General features: G+C 30.7%; 1 protein-coding gene across 7 annotated transcripts in view; it reads left to right on the forward strand.

The window, feature by feature from the left end:
• Window positions 1-16,272, forward strand: part of MDGA2 (MAM domain containing glycosylphosphatidylinositol anchor 2) — a 795,736-nt gene that overhangs the window by 306,438 nt on the left and 473,026 nt on the right. For all 7 annotated transcript variants that reach the window (XM_074290629.1, XM_074290632.1, XM_074290631.1 and 4 more), the window contains one exon: window positions 801-933. In XM_074290629.1, the coding sequence (XP_074146730.1) occupies window positions 801-933 (133 nt within the window). The remainder of the gene's footprint in view (window positions 1-800; window positions 934-16,272) is intronic.

The raw sequence follows: 16,272 nt of genomic DNA on the forward strand, positions 1-16,272 counted from the left end.
CTGGCTTCTAAACCAGGAGTATAGCCAATGCTGATATATTTTGGCTAAGAGCGAAGAGCCTCCAGGTAGACTTGTGGGTGTGCTGATGCCACCCTGAGTCCCTGCACTGCATCTGCATTTGGCTGCCTTCCCCATGCCCAATTGAAACAGATCTTTTCTGTAGTTCTTTCAAAATATCTTCTGCTAGAAGTTTGTTAAGCTTTAAATATTTGTGGGTTCTATCACTCCAGAACTCAATTAGAGACTTGATCTGGTGTGGATCTGAGAGATGCCAGGAAAAGCTCAGATAAAGACCTGTCTACTCTCTGCCATCTTGGCTTACACTCCCCCTTAAACATTTTTTGAAAAGATAACAGTACCCATATAGATGTTGCTAAAAAGAATAATAAAAAGACACAGAAATCACAAGCAGCAGATATATTGTTCTGAAAGTAAAGTTAATGAAATAAATTCAAGTCTCCATTTTTAAGAATAAGATATTGTTCTTTGCATGGAAATTTGCATAAATTCTTCACATATATTTTAACCCCCAGAAAACCAATATTAATAACAATCATTAAGAGTTTTTATTCTATCCATTTGATTTATCCTGAAAATTTTTATAGCACTTATGATATTGTAAAATATATTCTCTGCCAAGAAATAGAAACATTTGCTTAAATTAAAAAATATAAAAATGAAACTGAGTTATTATTTAGTATTTGCATTTTAATGTACTAATCTGAATTAGTACAGTATCATTGCCTTGTTCTTTCTAATTAATTATAGATTCTTTATTATCACCTCTTCTGCATTTCTAGGGTGAAACAAAAATCTTAAAGCTAAAGAATCTTCGACCTCAGGACTATGCTAATTACAGCTGTATTGCTTCAGTGAGGAGTGTATGTAATATTCCTGATAAGATGGTGTCATTTAAACTCTCCAATAAAACAGGTATGGAACAATTTCTGTGTATAAAACATTAAGCTCAGCTTGTTAAATATTAAAATTTTAAATCATTAATATTTTTATTTACTTTTTGCTAGATACTATGATAAGAGATTGAGGGGAAGGAGGAAAGAAGGGAAGAAGAAAGAAAGAAAAAGAGAGAGAAAGAGAAAAACAGATAGAGACAGAAAGACAGGTAGTCAGAGGACAGAGACATAGACAAAGAAAGACACAAAGAGAAAAAATCAAGTTGCTTGCTGTGACCTCTCTCCTCATTTTTCTTCACGGCATCCTAGTAAATGAATATCTGACTAGTATCATCTGCATAACTCAGAGATAGTTAGTCTGATGAGTTTTATTCAGTTTCCTGGCTTAACCAGAAGTTAATTAAGGGATAAGGTTTTATGAAGGATATTTTAAGAGTGAGTATATATTGAAAAGTGAGTATATATTCAAGTATAGAAGAATATTTGTCCAGCTGAAGAGTGAAGAAGACTAACAGTCAAGCAGTCAATCACAAGCCTGTATTAAGTGTACTAGATATTGTGCTGACAGCAAAACAATAAAGAATCAATTTCATGTAGTGCCGATATTTTAAACTGGAGCAAAGATATCAAAGCTTTCATTCCAGAATTTTAAGACAATCCTGTATCTTAAAACATGGGAGGATACAAAGTATTGGACACATCTTTAAAAAGTGCCTGAACATTATGAATATTTACTATAAAAATAACTAATCTAGAAAATTGAATGATGAGATATTAAGAACAAATTGACTCTGAAAAATATAACTAAACAAAAATTTACATACTTTACTCCAATTAAAAACAATCCAGAACTTTGACAGAACTATGACTATATTGTGACTATAGAAACAATCCATCATATATCCTAATCAAAACCCTAAAATTAAAAAAAAAGTCTAGGAGTATCTTATCCAAAATATAGAGTTTTCATTATGAAGAAAGAATATTATAAGTATTCAGGAAGAAAAACATCAATAACCAGGGAATTATAGTCAAGATCATAATAAGATATATGTATATTTTGCATCGTAGATATTGAGGTTGATTAATTTATGTTTGGAATAATGCAGCCTCTTAGGAAACCAGAGCAATTTACTTAAATTTTTTTTCAATAGTATTTTATTTTAATAATTACATTCTAATTTTTTCCTTCTTTCCTTTTCCTCCCCCTTTCTTAAGACAACAAGCAATTTGATATAAGCTATACATGTGTAATCATTTTAAACATGTTTCCATATTAGTCAGATAACATGAGACTTAGCAGCAATTACAATAAAGGTATGAAAATACAGAAATCTAATATGCTAAAAGGTAAAGTAAAAGGGGATGGAAACTGAAAATAAAAGGTATTTTAAAGCTATATAATTCTACAAGGGGAATTGATTCACTATAATAGAAGACTTTTGTTTGTATTTAAGGGTTTTTATGTTTTGTTTTTTATATTACATTAACAGACATTTATACAATTTCTATTTCTAAAGAAACTTCATATGAAAGACAAAAGAAGCAAAGTTAATAATATAGTGATCTCATCTGTATATTCCATATCTATAGCAATAATTCTCTATTTTTAAATCAACACAAAACATTTCTCCATTCTAAATCCATTCCCACTATAAAAAGTAAAGAGAAAAGAAATTTCCCTCAATGACTGTATAAAAAAGTACATTTGTTTTACTGTACTCCTAAACCTATCACTGAAGTTCTATGATATAACATTTATTCATCCTCCCCTGGGTGAAAGGTTAATAATAATAATGATTTAATAATGATAATAACAACAATAATAGCAAGGATTTATATCAAGGCAGATAGTAGTTCAGTGAATAGGGTACTGGGTCTGGAGTCAGGAAGCCCTATCTTCCTGCATTCAAATCTAGCCTCAGACACTTACTATCTGTGTTCTATCAATTTTATTAACTTTCTGGTTATCATAATATCATAGTTCTTACAACTTTCAAAGTTATTGTGTACATGATTGTCCTGGTTTTGTCTTTCTCATTTGTTTTCAAAATTGTTCATTTTTATAATATATATGTTATAGTCTATCACAGGTTAAACACTAAGAATATGAAGAAAGGTAAAGGAGATTTCTTGATTTTAAGGAGCTCAGAGTCCTATGAGAAAAATCCCAAGCATTTTATGTAATATATAGTAATTAAAAAAAATTCTGTCTCTTTATCCTAGATTTTATATATAAAATCTAATGATTTGTATGGATTGATTATTTTGAATCCTATAATTATTACTATTATTATTTAATTCTATTTAAAATTACTTAAGCATACCATAATATTATTTGGACAGTGATAATTTTGTTTCTTTTTAAAAGTAAGGTTATTCCTTGATTTCTATTTCATGTTTTATTTCCATAAGCAGTATTTCCATTATTATGTTGAATGGAAGTAATGGCAATTTATTTGGAATAATATTAGTTTATCTCTGATATAAATAATGATACTTTATTTCACATTAGTTCACCTAACTGCTATTTGTTATAAAAGAAAAGTCCATTTATTCTTGTGTAATATATTTTTTCATCAGAAATGTATTGATTGAAACTGTGTCTGGTCATATGAAAAGGTGTTCCAAATAATTGTTGATCAGAGAAATGCAAATTAAGACAACTCTGAGATACCACTATATGCCTGTCAGATTGGCTAAGATGACAAGAAAGATAATGATAATGTTGGAGGGGATATGGGAAAACTGGGACACTGATGCATTGTTGGTGGAGTTATGAATGGATCAAACCATTCTGGAGAGCAATTTGGAACTATATTCAAAAAGTTATCAAACTGTGCATACCCTTTGATTCAGTAGTGTTACTACTGGAATTATATCCCAAAGAAGGGAAAGGGACCTGTATGTGCAAAAAACTAGAAACTGGAAATTGAAGAGATGCCTACCAATTGCAGAATGGCTAAATAAATTGTGGTATATGAATGTTATGGAATATTATTGTTCTATAAGAAATGACCAGCAGGATGACTACAGAGAAACATACATGAATTGATGCTAAGTGAAATGAGCAGGACCAGGAGATCATTATACAATTCAACAACAATACTACATGATGGTCAATTCTGATGGCCATGGCTCTTTTCAACAATGAGAGGATCCAAATAAGTTCCAATTGATCTGTACTGAACAGAACCAGCTACACCCAGAGATAGAACACTGGGAAATAAGTATGGACCACAACATAACATTTCTACTTTTTCTGATATTGTTTGCTTGCATTTTTGTTTTTTCTTCTCAGGTTATTTTTACCTTCTTTCTAAATCCAATCTTCTTTATGCAAGAAGATAACTGTATAAATATGTATATACATATTGTATTTAATCTATATTTTAACATATTTAACATGTATGGGACTATCTGCTACCTAGGGGAGGGGATAGAGGAGAAAAATTGAAACAGAAGTTTTTGCAAGGGTCAATGTTGAAAATTACCCTTGCAAATGTTCTGTATATAAAAAGCTATAATAAAGAAAAAAGAAATGTGTTGATTTTTCAAAAGCTTTTTTCTGTATCTATTGATATAAAATATTACTTTTGTAGATTTTCTTACTAATATGGTTAATTTACAATAAAATTTTACTAATATTAACCTTGAAGTCCAGCCATGAATACTACCTGGTTATGGAGTATAAGGATAATAGTGATAATATTTTATTTGAAATTGTTATCTTTGTTCATTAAGGATATTAACTTACCTTTTTCCAGTTTTGATATAATCTATCAAAGAAGATACTTTTCAGAATCTCTCATTTTTAATTAATGCTGACATTAATTGTTATTTGAATATTTGATAGAAGTAACTTGTAGATTCATGTAGCCTTAAAAATTTTATTTTTGGAAATTTATTTATGTTTTATTCAGGTTTTTCCCTCTGAAATTGGATTGCTTATATTCTCACTTTCTTGTTATTTTGAGTATTTTATATTTTTATTACTATGCATTGATTTTTATTTAAGGTCTAAAATTTGTTGGTACATAAGAAACTAAAATACTTTCCAATAAATAGTATTCTCCACTTTTTTGTGATTTGTTATGAATTCTCCTTTTCCAATTTTCACCCTAATATTTGTATCTCCTTTTATTTTTTGATAAATTACAGTAATGGCTATCTAATTTATTTTTAATCAGCTCCTAGTTTTGTTACTTTTTAATTTTTTGCTTTCAATTTTATTAATTTGTTCTTTAAATTTTAGGATTTTTATCTTGATGTTTAACTTACAAAAATTTGTTTTGGGGCAGCTGTGTGCTGCAATGATTAGAGCACTAGCACTAGAGTCAGGAGGACCTGACTTCAAATCTGGCCTCAGATACTTAACACGCAATGTGTGATCCAGCACAAATCACTTAATCCCAATTGCCTCACAAAAGAAAAACAAAGAATGATTAAAAAATTGTTGGTTTTCTAATATTTTGTTTGTATTCCCAAATCATTTATCATTATTTTTAAAAATTAATAAAGGTGCTTAAAGATAAAATTTATCCTTTGGAGCCTAAAATTTTTAGAATGTTGTTTCTTTGTCATTATCATTAATACAGTTATCTAACAGTTTAATGAGTCTATGTTCTTTGTCCTAACAATTCTTATTGTTATTTAATCTTCCACTGATTTTTTAATACTTTTCTCCCAAGTGAATCTTCATTTAAGATAATTTTATTGCATTATAATATGCTGCATTTATTTGTGAGGGTTTTTTTGTGAGGGTTTATGAAATGCCTATTCATAGCAGGAAATATGTATGCTTTTCCATTCAATAATCAGCAGAGGTCTACCATATTTTTATAGTCTATTATGTTGACAATTTTTCTAATATTAAATCTGTCCTACATTTCTGGTATAAATCTCTCAGGTGTATAACCTTTTTGATTTAATGTTGTAATATTCTTTTTTTTATATGAAATTTTTTGATCAATAATGGCACTATATTTGGGTCTCAAAAGGAGTTTGGTAGGACTTCTTTTCCCAAATACTTTATAAAGAATTTGAATTAATAATTTTTAAGTGTTAAACAGAATTTACTTGTAAATTCATCTGATCCTGGGGGAATTTTTCTTAGGAAGTTAATTGATGGCTTATTCAATTTTTTTTCTAATATGGGGTTAAATAACTTATTATTTCTTCTGTTTATCTGGGCAAATCATATTTTTATAAATATTAAGGTATTTCACTTAGATTATCAGATTTCAGAAACATATAACTTGACAGAAGAGGATTTAATAATTGCTTTAGTTTCCTTTTCATTAATGGAAAATTCACTCTTTTAATTTTTGATACTGGTAATCTAGTTTTTTCTTTCTTATTTTTAAAAAAATAAACTCAACAATGGTTTATTTATTTTATTTTTTCTCCACAATTAAGTTTTAGATTTATTTTTTAATTCAATTGTTTTCTTATTTTCAATTTCATTAATTTCTCTTTTGATGTTCAGTATTTTTCATTTGGAGTTTAATTAAGGCTTTGCAATTTGTTTTTTTTTTCCCTAGTAATTTTTTTAAAGTTGCATGCTAATTAATTGACCTTCTCTTTCTGTATTTATTGATGTAAGCATTTAAAAGTCATAAAAATTTCCCTAAGTACTGTTTTGGCTGCATCCCACAAATTTTGATATGATGTATAATTATCATCATTCTTTTTAATTAAATTATTGATTATTTCTATGATTTGTTTTTTGTCCCATTCATTCATTAGGATTAGATTACATGACTTGTAATTAATTTTTTATCTATCCATTGTTCTTTATTGAAAGTAATTTTTATTGCATTATGATCTGAAAAGAATTCATTTTATTTTTCTGCTTTTCTGCCTTTGGTTGTGAGGTTTTTATGTCCTAAGTTCATCAGTTTTTGTGAAGGTGCAAATTATTACTGAGAAAAAAAAATCCACTCCTTTCAATTCCCATTCATTTTCTCTAGAGGTTTACCATATATTACTTTTCTAAAATTCTATTCATCTCCTTAAATTCTTGTTTATTTTATAGTTCTATTTATCTAGTTCTCAAAGGTTAATCCCACTAGTATTTTTCACTATTTCTTTCTGTAAATTATTTCACTTTTCCTTTAAGAATTTGGAAGCTATGTTATTTGATTCATATGTGTTTTAGATTGATATTACTTCTTTGTCTATGGTATCTATTAACAAAAGATAGTTTCCTTGCTTATCTCTTTTAATTAAGTCTTTTGTTTGGTTTTTGTTTTATAGGAGAAAATACTTGTTAGCCCTCTTCTCCCAGCTGAGGCATAATAAATCTTACTCTATTCTTTTATTTTACTCTTTTTTTGTGTGTTTTTGTATTTCAGGTGTTTCTTGGAAAAGAACATATGCTTGGATTTTGGTTTTTAATCCATCTTTTTTCTTCAAGAATATTTTATTTAAAATGCATATTTAAAAATAAAATATTTCCACTTACATGTAAAGATAGTTTTCAACATTTTGTAGGATTTCAAATTCAAAAATTTTCTCCCTCCTTCTTTTACAAGATAGGAAGCAACCTGATATAGACTATATAGATACAATTATTTTAAACATATTTCCTTATTAATCATGTTATGAAAGAAAAATCAGAACAAAAGGGAAAATATCCACAAGGAAAAAAAATAGTGAAAAAAAAAACTAAGTGAAAATGGTATGCTTCAATCTACATATACAATTTCCATAGTTCTTCCTTTGGATGGGAATGGCATTTTCCATCTCAAGTCAATTGGAATTGTCTTGGATCCCTGTATATCTCAGAAGACAATAGTCTGTTATAGTTGATCATCATACAATTCTATTACTGTATACACTATTCTCCTGGTTCTTCTGCTCATTTCACTCTGCATCAGTTCATGTACGTCTTCTCACTTTTCTGAAATCAGCTTGTCCATCATTTCTTACAGAACAATAATATTCCATTATATTTACATACAATAACTTTTTCAACCATTTCCTAATTGATGGGGATCCACTCAATTTCCAATTCCTTGCTACCAGAAAAAAAGCTGCCACATACGTTTATGTATATGTAGGTCTTTCACCCTCTATTATGATCTCTTTAAAACTACAGACCCAGTAGTGATACTGCTGAATTAAAGGGTGTGCACAACTTTACACCATTTGGGCATAATTACAAATTGCTCTCCAAAATGGCTGGATTGGTTTTCAATTCCATCACCAATGCATTAGTCCTGGTTTCCCCATATTCTTTCTAATGTTTATTTTTTTTTTCCCATCAACTTAACCAGTCTGATAGGTGTGAGGTTATACCTCAGAGTTCTTTTAATTTGCATTTTTCTAAACAATAGTGATGTAGAATATTTTTAGAAGAAAATAAATAGCTTTAATTCCTTCATCTGAAAATTGTCCTTTGATTATTTATCATTTAAAGGATGGCATGCATTATTGTACATTTGACTTAGTTCTCTGTATACTTTAAAAATGAGGCTTTATCAGAATTATTGGATGAAAAAAAGATTTCCAAAGTTCTGTTTCTCTCCTAATGTTAGCTATATTGGTTTTTTTTGTACAAAACTTTTTAATTTGATTTACTTATAATTATCCATTTTGCATTTCATAATGTTCTGTTTGGTCATAAATTCTTCCTATCACCAAAGATCTGATAGAAAAACTATCCCTTGTTTTTTCTAATGTGCTATTGTTTCAACCTTTATGGCTAAATCATGAACCCATTTTGACCTTGTTTTGGTATAGGATGTGAGATGTTGGTCTATGCCTAGATATTTTTCCAGTTTTTCTCACAATTCTTGTCAAATACTGAATTCTAGAATCTGGAGTCTTTGAGTTTAGATTCCTTGTTTACCTAACCTATTCCACTGACTATTCCACTATTAGCCAGTACCAAACAATTTTGATGACTACCACTTTATAATATGATTTTAGTTCTGGTATGGCTAGGTCACTTTCCTTTGTATTTCCCCCATTTCCATTAATTACTTTGATATTTTTGAACTTTTGTTCTTCCAGATGAATTTTGTTTTTATTTCTGGTTCTATAAAATACTTTGACAGTTTGATTAGTATGACATTGAATAAATAGATAAATTTAAGTGGAATTGTCATTTTTCTAATATTAGCTTGGCCTATTAATGAACAATTGATGCTTTTCCCCTAGTTGTTTAGATCTGATTTGATTTATTTTAAAAGTATTGTGTAATTGTGTTTATATAGTTTCCAGATTTGTCTTGGCAGAAAATCTCCCAAATATATTGTTTATAATTATTTTAAATGGAATTTCTCTTTCTATCTCTTGTTTCTGAGTTTTGTAGGTAACATATAGAAATGTTCATAATTTTGTGGGCTTATTTTATATTCTGCATCTTTGCTAAAGTTGTTTATTGTTTTGGGTAGCTAAAATGTGATAGGTTTGTTTCTTCATTGCCTACTTTAATTCCTTCAATTTCTTTTTCCTCTATTATTATTAAAGCTAACATTTGTACACAATATTGAAAGTATCAGGTCTCTTGGATGAAATTATGTGTTGTTGGACATATCAAAACAACCAAAAATAATTTTGGTCTATTTTTCCATGGCCCTATAGTACATGTAATTTGTATTGCAACATTATAAAATATGCATTTCATATTTCTGTCCTTTATGCATTTGATTGTGAGATTTTTATACCCTAAATACATGGTTCATTTTTGCATTAGTGTGCCATAGACTGCTGAGAAAAATGTATATTTCCTTCTACTTCAAGTCCATTTTCTCCAGAAATCTATCATACCTATCTATTCTAAAATTCTTTTCACCTCCTTAATTTCTTCCTTTCTTTTTTTATGGTTAGATTTATCTAGTTCTTTGGGAAGGAAGTTGAGATTCCCCATCAGTATGGTTTTGCTTATATTTCTTTCTGTAATTCACTGAACCCTAAGAATTTGTATGCTATGTCATATGTTTATTATAGATTTTAATTTATTATCTATAGTAACCTTTAGCAAAATGTAGTTTCCTTCCTTATCTCTTTTAATTAGATTTATTTTGGCTTTTGATTTGTCTGAGAAAAAATTTTGTATCCTTGCTTTTTTTGTTGTTACTTCAGCTGAAGTATAATATATTCTGATGCAGCTTTTTATCTTTATTCTATATTCATATCTCTGCTTCAAATGTTTTTTTTTGTAAACACCATATTGTAAAATTTTGGCTTTTGATCCATCCTGCTATCTGCTTCCATTTTAAGGGAGAGTTTATCCCATTCACATTTACAAGTATGATTACTAAATGTGTATTTCCTTCCTTTATATTTCCCCCATTTATACTTTTCTCTCTCCTTTCACCCTGTTACTCCTTACCAGTGTTTTGCACTTATTCCCAATTCTTTCAATCTGTTTTCCCTTCTATTATCACTCCCCCCTTTCTTTTTCTATTTCTACTCTTATCAGCCTTTCCTTTCCTTTTCTCTTTTTTTTCCCCTTTCCTTTTTCCCCTTTTCCCTACTATTTTCCTATGGAGTAAGATCAATTTTTATACTCAGTTTAGTGTGTTTGTTATTTTCTCTTTAAGCCAAATTTGGTGAGTTCAGAGAATCTTCATGTCCCCACTTTCTTTTCTTCTACTATAATAAATCTTTTCTGCAACTTTATGTTATGTAATTTACAACATTTTTATTCTCCTTTTCTTTTCTTCCAAATGCTTTTTCTTTCCCTTGATTTTTTTAAATTATCACTTCAAAATCACTTTCCCCCCACACTGTTTGCCTCTATACATCCCTTCTAAGTATCGCAACAAAGATACATTCTCAAGAGGGATGTAAATAGTTTTAACTTTAAATAACTTTTCCCTCTTTCTTGCTTATATTTTTTATATTTTTCTTGAATCTTGTATTTGAAGATCAGATTTTTATGTTCAATTCTGATCTTTTTATCAGAAATGATTGAAAATTCCCTATTTCAATGAATTTACATCTTTTCCCCAGGAAAGTAATGCTCAATTTTGCTGGGAAAGCTTATTTCTGTTTGTAAACCAAATTCCTTTGGCCTCCAGAATATCATGCTCATGGTCCTCTGATCTTTTAATGTGGAAGCTGTTAGGTCCTTGCTAATCCTGACTGTGGGTTTAGGATATTCTTTCTGGCTTCATGCAGCATTTTTATCCTTGACATGACCATCCTGGAATCTAGCTACAATATTCCTGGGAGTTTTCATTTTGGAGTCTCTTTTTAGGAGGTGATTAGTAGATTCTTTTGCTTTATTTAATATTTCCCCCAGTTACATTTAAAACAATTTTTTTCATTTGCTTTTAAAATTTTTGAGTTCAAAATTCTTTTCCTCAGCCCCACCCACATAAACAATTGCATGTAAAGTTATTCAAAACATTTCCATAAAAGTTATATTCTGAAAGAAAACATAGATCTCCCATCCTAATGAAAATAAAAATCCTTAAGATAGAGTTTAAAAAGAGAAAGTGATAGAGAAAGAAAGAATGCTTCAATCTGTTTTCAGATACAATCAGTTGTTTCTCTGGGTATGGATAGGATTTTTCATCATAAACCCTTTAGCATACTTGTGGATCATTATATTGCTGAGAATAGCATTTTTACTGATTTTATTTTCCTGAGAGCATTCTGCTCCTCATTTCCCATAAAATAATAATATTCCATAACAAATAAAATTCCATGACAAAAAAAACACACTTTATCAAGCCATTCCACAATTCATAGGCATTACCTCAGTTCTCATTTTATTTTAATTTTTTTGGTCCTGAGAAGAGAGCTGCTAAGAATAATTTTGTACATATAGCTCCTTTAAAAAATTGCTTAGTTGTGTTGTTGTTAGGTCAAAGAATATGCATGTTTCACATAGCAAAGATCATATTTTTTGATCATTTATCAATTGGGGAATGACTCATTTATTTTTTTAATAAATTTGACTCAGTTCCTTCCATGTTTGAAAAATAAAGTCTAATCAGAAATTTGCTTCAAAATTATTTTTACTATTATTAATTATATTTTCCCCATTTATTCTCTCTCTCTCCTTTCATCCCATCCCTCCACAAAAGTGTATTGCTGTTGAACTCTCCTTCACCCAATTGGATAGTCTCTTTTATCACCTTTCCCCTTTCTCATATCACATTCCCTTTCTATTTTCCAACAGGGGTCAGATAGCTTTCTATATGTATTTTGAGTGTATGTTATTTCTTCTTTGAGCCAATTCTGATGAGAGCAAGGTTCACTCATGCAATCCCTCCCCAACTCTCCACTTTAAAACCTTTTTCTTGCCTCTGTTTTATGGCAGATAATTTTCAACATCCCAATTCTTTTCCTTTTTTCCCAGTACATTGCTTTCTTCCTCCTTTTTCATTGTTTTTTAAAACAGATATTATCCCTTCATATTCAACTCATACCTGAGCTCTATTCTTTTGTCTCTAAATTGTAGTCATTCTCTTGGGGGTAGGTTTCTTGGAGAGCTTCTGGAGGCAGCCTTCCTTTCAGTTCAATAATCCCAAATCCAGACAGGAGTTAAAGTCCTATACTATCTTTTTCCAAATCTTATCTCCTTCACTTGGGGCTCGGCTAGTTTTCTGGAGGCCTTCCTCTCTCCTTGATTCCCCGAGAGCACTTCTCCGAATCCAAAGGTTTGTCCTTCAGCCTCCAGCCTCTTGTCCTCCCCAATGTCTCCAGCCAGCACGAAGGTAGACATGGGAATGAATTAAACTCTGCCTTCAAGAGTGTGGGATTGTGGGTTTCCCAGAAATCAATCCTAGTTGTGAATCTCCCAAAGTTCTCTCCTCCGAAGTCCCCTGAAGTTCTCTCGGTAAGTCCTCTCTTTGGCTCAATCCTGGCTCTGAATCCTGGCTCCTTATATCCTCCCAGAGAATGGGCTTGTGGGTACTCCCTGGGCTTGTGGGAGCTCCTTAAAAATATGCTCTCTTACAGGTGTGAATCTAATGTGTGGACCAATGAGGAACTCCTTTAAAGGTGTAAACTCCTTTAAAGGTTTTAACTTCTTTAAATGTTTTAACTAAGTGCATAAGTACTTTGTAAGAATCCTAACAGTTATAATAATGAAAATTTTCTAATGAGTTACAAGTATCATCCTCCCATGTAGGAATGTAAACAAATAAACTTTATTAAGTCCCTTAAGATATAACTAACTTTCCTGATTATCTTCTTATGCTGTTTCTGAAACTCATAGTTAAAAATCACATTTTCTATTCAGCTCTGGCCTTTCCATCACAAGTATTTGAAAACTTTCTATTTCATTGATAACAACCACCTTTTCTTCTGAAGGATTATACTCAGTTTTACTGGTGGGTGATTCTTGGTTGTAATCCTAACTCCATTACTCTCTGGAATATCATATTCTAAGTCCTCTGATCCTTTAATGTGGAAGATACTAAATCTTGTGTTATCCTGACTGTGGCTTCATTATACTTGAACTGGATGTTTGCAATATTTTCTCCTTGACTTGGAATTCCGGAATTTGGTTGTAATATTTTGGGACTTTTCATTTTGGGATCTCTTTCAGGAAGTGATTCATGGTTTCTTTCCATTTCTATTTTACCCTCTGGTTCTAGAATATTAGAACAGTTTTACTTTGATAAAAGATATCCAGAGAAATTTTTTATCATGGTTTTCAGGTAAACCAATAATTTTTAAATGATTTCTCCTCAATCTACTTTCTAGGCCTGTTTGTATAATATTTCACATTTTAAAAAATATTTTTAATTTTGCTTTATTGTGTCTTGGTTTCTCATAAGATCAACCGCTTCTAATTTTTCAATTCTCATTTTTAAAGAAATATTTTCTTCAGTGAGTTTTTGTACCTCCTTTCCCAATTGGCCAATTTTGTTTTTTAAGACATTTTTTTCTTCTCCTTAGTATTTTGTATTTCTTTTTTGCACCACTCTCAATTCTTTTTCTAATTTTTATTCCATCTTTCTTACTTGATTTTCAAAATTCATTTTTTGCTTTCTCATGACCTCAACCCTATTCTTATTTTTCTTGGAGGTTTTGGATGTAGGACCTTTGACTTTGTTATCACCTTCTAAGTGTGAGTTTTGATCTTCCTTGTCACCATAGAAACTTTCAATGGTCATAAACATTTTTTGGTTGTCTGCTTATTTTCCTAGCCTATTACTTGGCTTTTGAGTCTTTGTTAAAGTAGGGCTCTGTTTCTTCCGCCATCCCCAAACTTCAGGGATTTTGTACAGTTGTTTTCAGAGATCCTTCCAAAGACCTGACCACAAGTCCTCTTTTCTTTTCTGGAATTGTTTTGAGTGTCACTGCCCCACTGTAGTTGTAAATCTAGTGTGCTAAAGCAATAAAGTCCCACTTTGCTGAAACTGGAACCAGTGTTGGGACCAGGGCTGTGCTGTCTTTGTGTCTTTGCATGGATTGTGTGCTGTGCTCCAACCCTGGTGAATCAGACCTTTTCTGGTCCCCTTCTAAATTGCCTTCAGCTGGAAAATGTTCTACTCTGTCTTTTAGGGTCTTCTGATGCTCTGAAAATTTTTAGATCCATTATGTAAAGGGATTTGGAGCAAATTGGGGGAGAGGTTGAGTGAGTTCCAGCCTTTTTTTCCCCACCATGTTGGCTCTACCTGGTGAATTCCTTCAGTAACTATTTTACCCTCTTATTATAGGATATCTGGGCAGTTTTCCTTAATGATTTCTTGAATGATATCATTCAGGCTCTTATTTTGATCATGATTTTTTGGGAATACAATAATCCTTAAATTATCTCTTCTGGATTTATTTTCCAGATTTTTTCCAGTAAGATATTTTCTATTTTCTATTCTTTTATTCTTTAAATTTTGTTTGATGATTCTTAATGCCTCATTGAATTACTTACTTCTCTTTGTTCAATTGCAATATTTTATGAATTTCTTTCAGTTAGCTTAAAAAAAAAAAAAAACAAACCAAACCAAAACAAAAAAAAAAAAACATCCTTCTCCATTTGGCCAGTTCTTTTGTTTTTTTTATTTTTTCCCCACATTTTGCTATTTTTTTAAGGAGTATTTTTTTCTTCAGCATACAACTACAATGGGGCAGTGTGTGTGTGTGTGTGTGTGTGTGTGTGTGTGTGTTTCTATTTTGCCATTAGCATTCTTTAAGTTGTTTTCTTCAGTTAGTTCTTGTGCTTTCTTTTCCAAGTTGTTGGCTTTTTAAAAAAAATCAAATCCTTTTTGGGTTCTTCCAAAAGAACCCTTTGAGACTGAGACCACTTTATATCTTCCTTTGAGTTTTCATATACATATTTTGTCTGTGCTGTTGTCTTCTGCAATTGTGTTTTTAACTTCCTTTTTGCCTAATAGTTTTCTAAGGTCAAGGTTCTTTTTGGTTTTTGCTTATTTAAAAAAAAATCAGCTCTATTCCTAGGGCACATTGAAGATGGCCCCAAGCTTCTTTTGCAGTGTTACAGGCATCTCTTCACTGGCTTTTCATACTGGCACCAGAGGTGCTGTAGGTTTTTTCACTCTGCTAGTTTGTCATGAGCAATCTCCAGTTTCCATCAGGAACAATGCTAAATCAAGCTGTTATTTAGATTCCGTAGTGACAGAACCCATAAAAATTCACAGCGAGATAACTATTCAGCTTAACATGTTAGTTGTTCTGTGTATTTATACGTCTTCTAATTGCCCTAATTTCCAGTTCTTGCCACTATAAAAAGGGCTGCAGGAAACATTTTTACACATCTAAAAATCTTTACATATTTTATTTAAGATCTCTTTGGGACATAGGCCCAGTAGAAATACTGCTGGATCAAAGGGCAATTTGATAACTTTTTGAGCATAATTCCAAATTGCTCTCCAGAATGCCTAGATCCATTCACAATTCCACCAATAATGCATTGGTGTCCCAATTTTCCACATCCTCTACAACATTTGTCATTGTCTTTTCCTGTCATCTTAGCCAATTTGAGAGGTCTGGAGTGATATCTCAAAGTTGTCTTAATTTGCATTTCTCTGATCAATAGTGATTTAGAGCACCTTTTCATATGACTAGAAATGATTTTAATTTCTTCATCTGAAATTGTTCACATCCTTTGACCATTTATCAATTGACAATGGATTGAATTCTTGTAAATTTGAGTAAATTCTCTATATATTTTAGAAACAAGCCTTTATAAGAACCCTTAAATGTAAAAATGTTTTCTCAATTTATTGCTTCCCTTCTAATCTTGTTTGCATTGGTTTTGTTTGTACAAAAAAACTTTTTAACTTAATATAATCAAAATTATCTATTTGGTGTTCAATAATGATCTCTAATTCTTTTTTTGGCCACAAATCCCTTCCTTTGCCACAAAGCTGAGAGACTATCCTATGTTCTTCTAATTTGCTTATAATATCACTCTCTATGTCTAAAT

Source organism: Sminthopsis crassicaudata, chromosome 2 (genome assembly GCF_048593235.1).
Source record: "Sminthopsis crassicaudata isolate SCR6 chromosome 2, ASM4859323v1, whole genome shotgun sequence".
NCBI classification, from domain to species: Eukaryota; Metazoa; Chordata; class Mammalia; order Dasyuromorphia; family Dasyuridae; genus Sminthopsis; species Sminthopsis crassicaudata.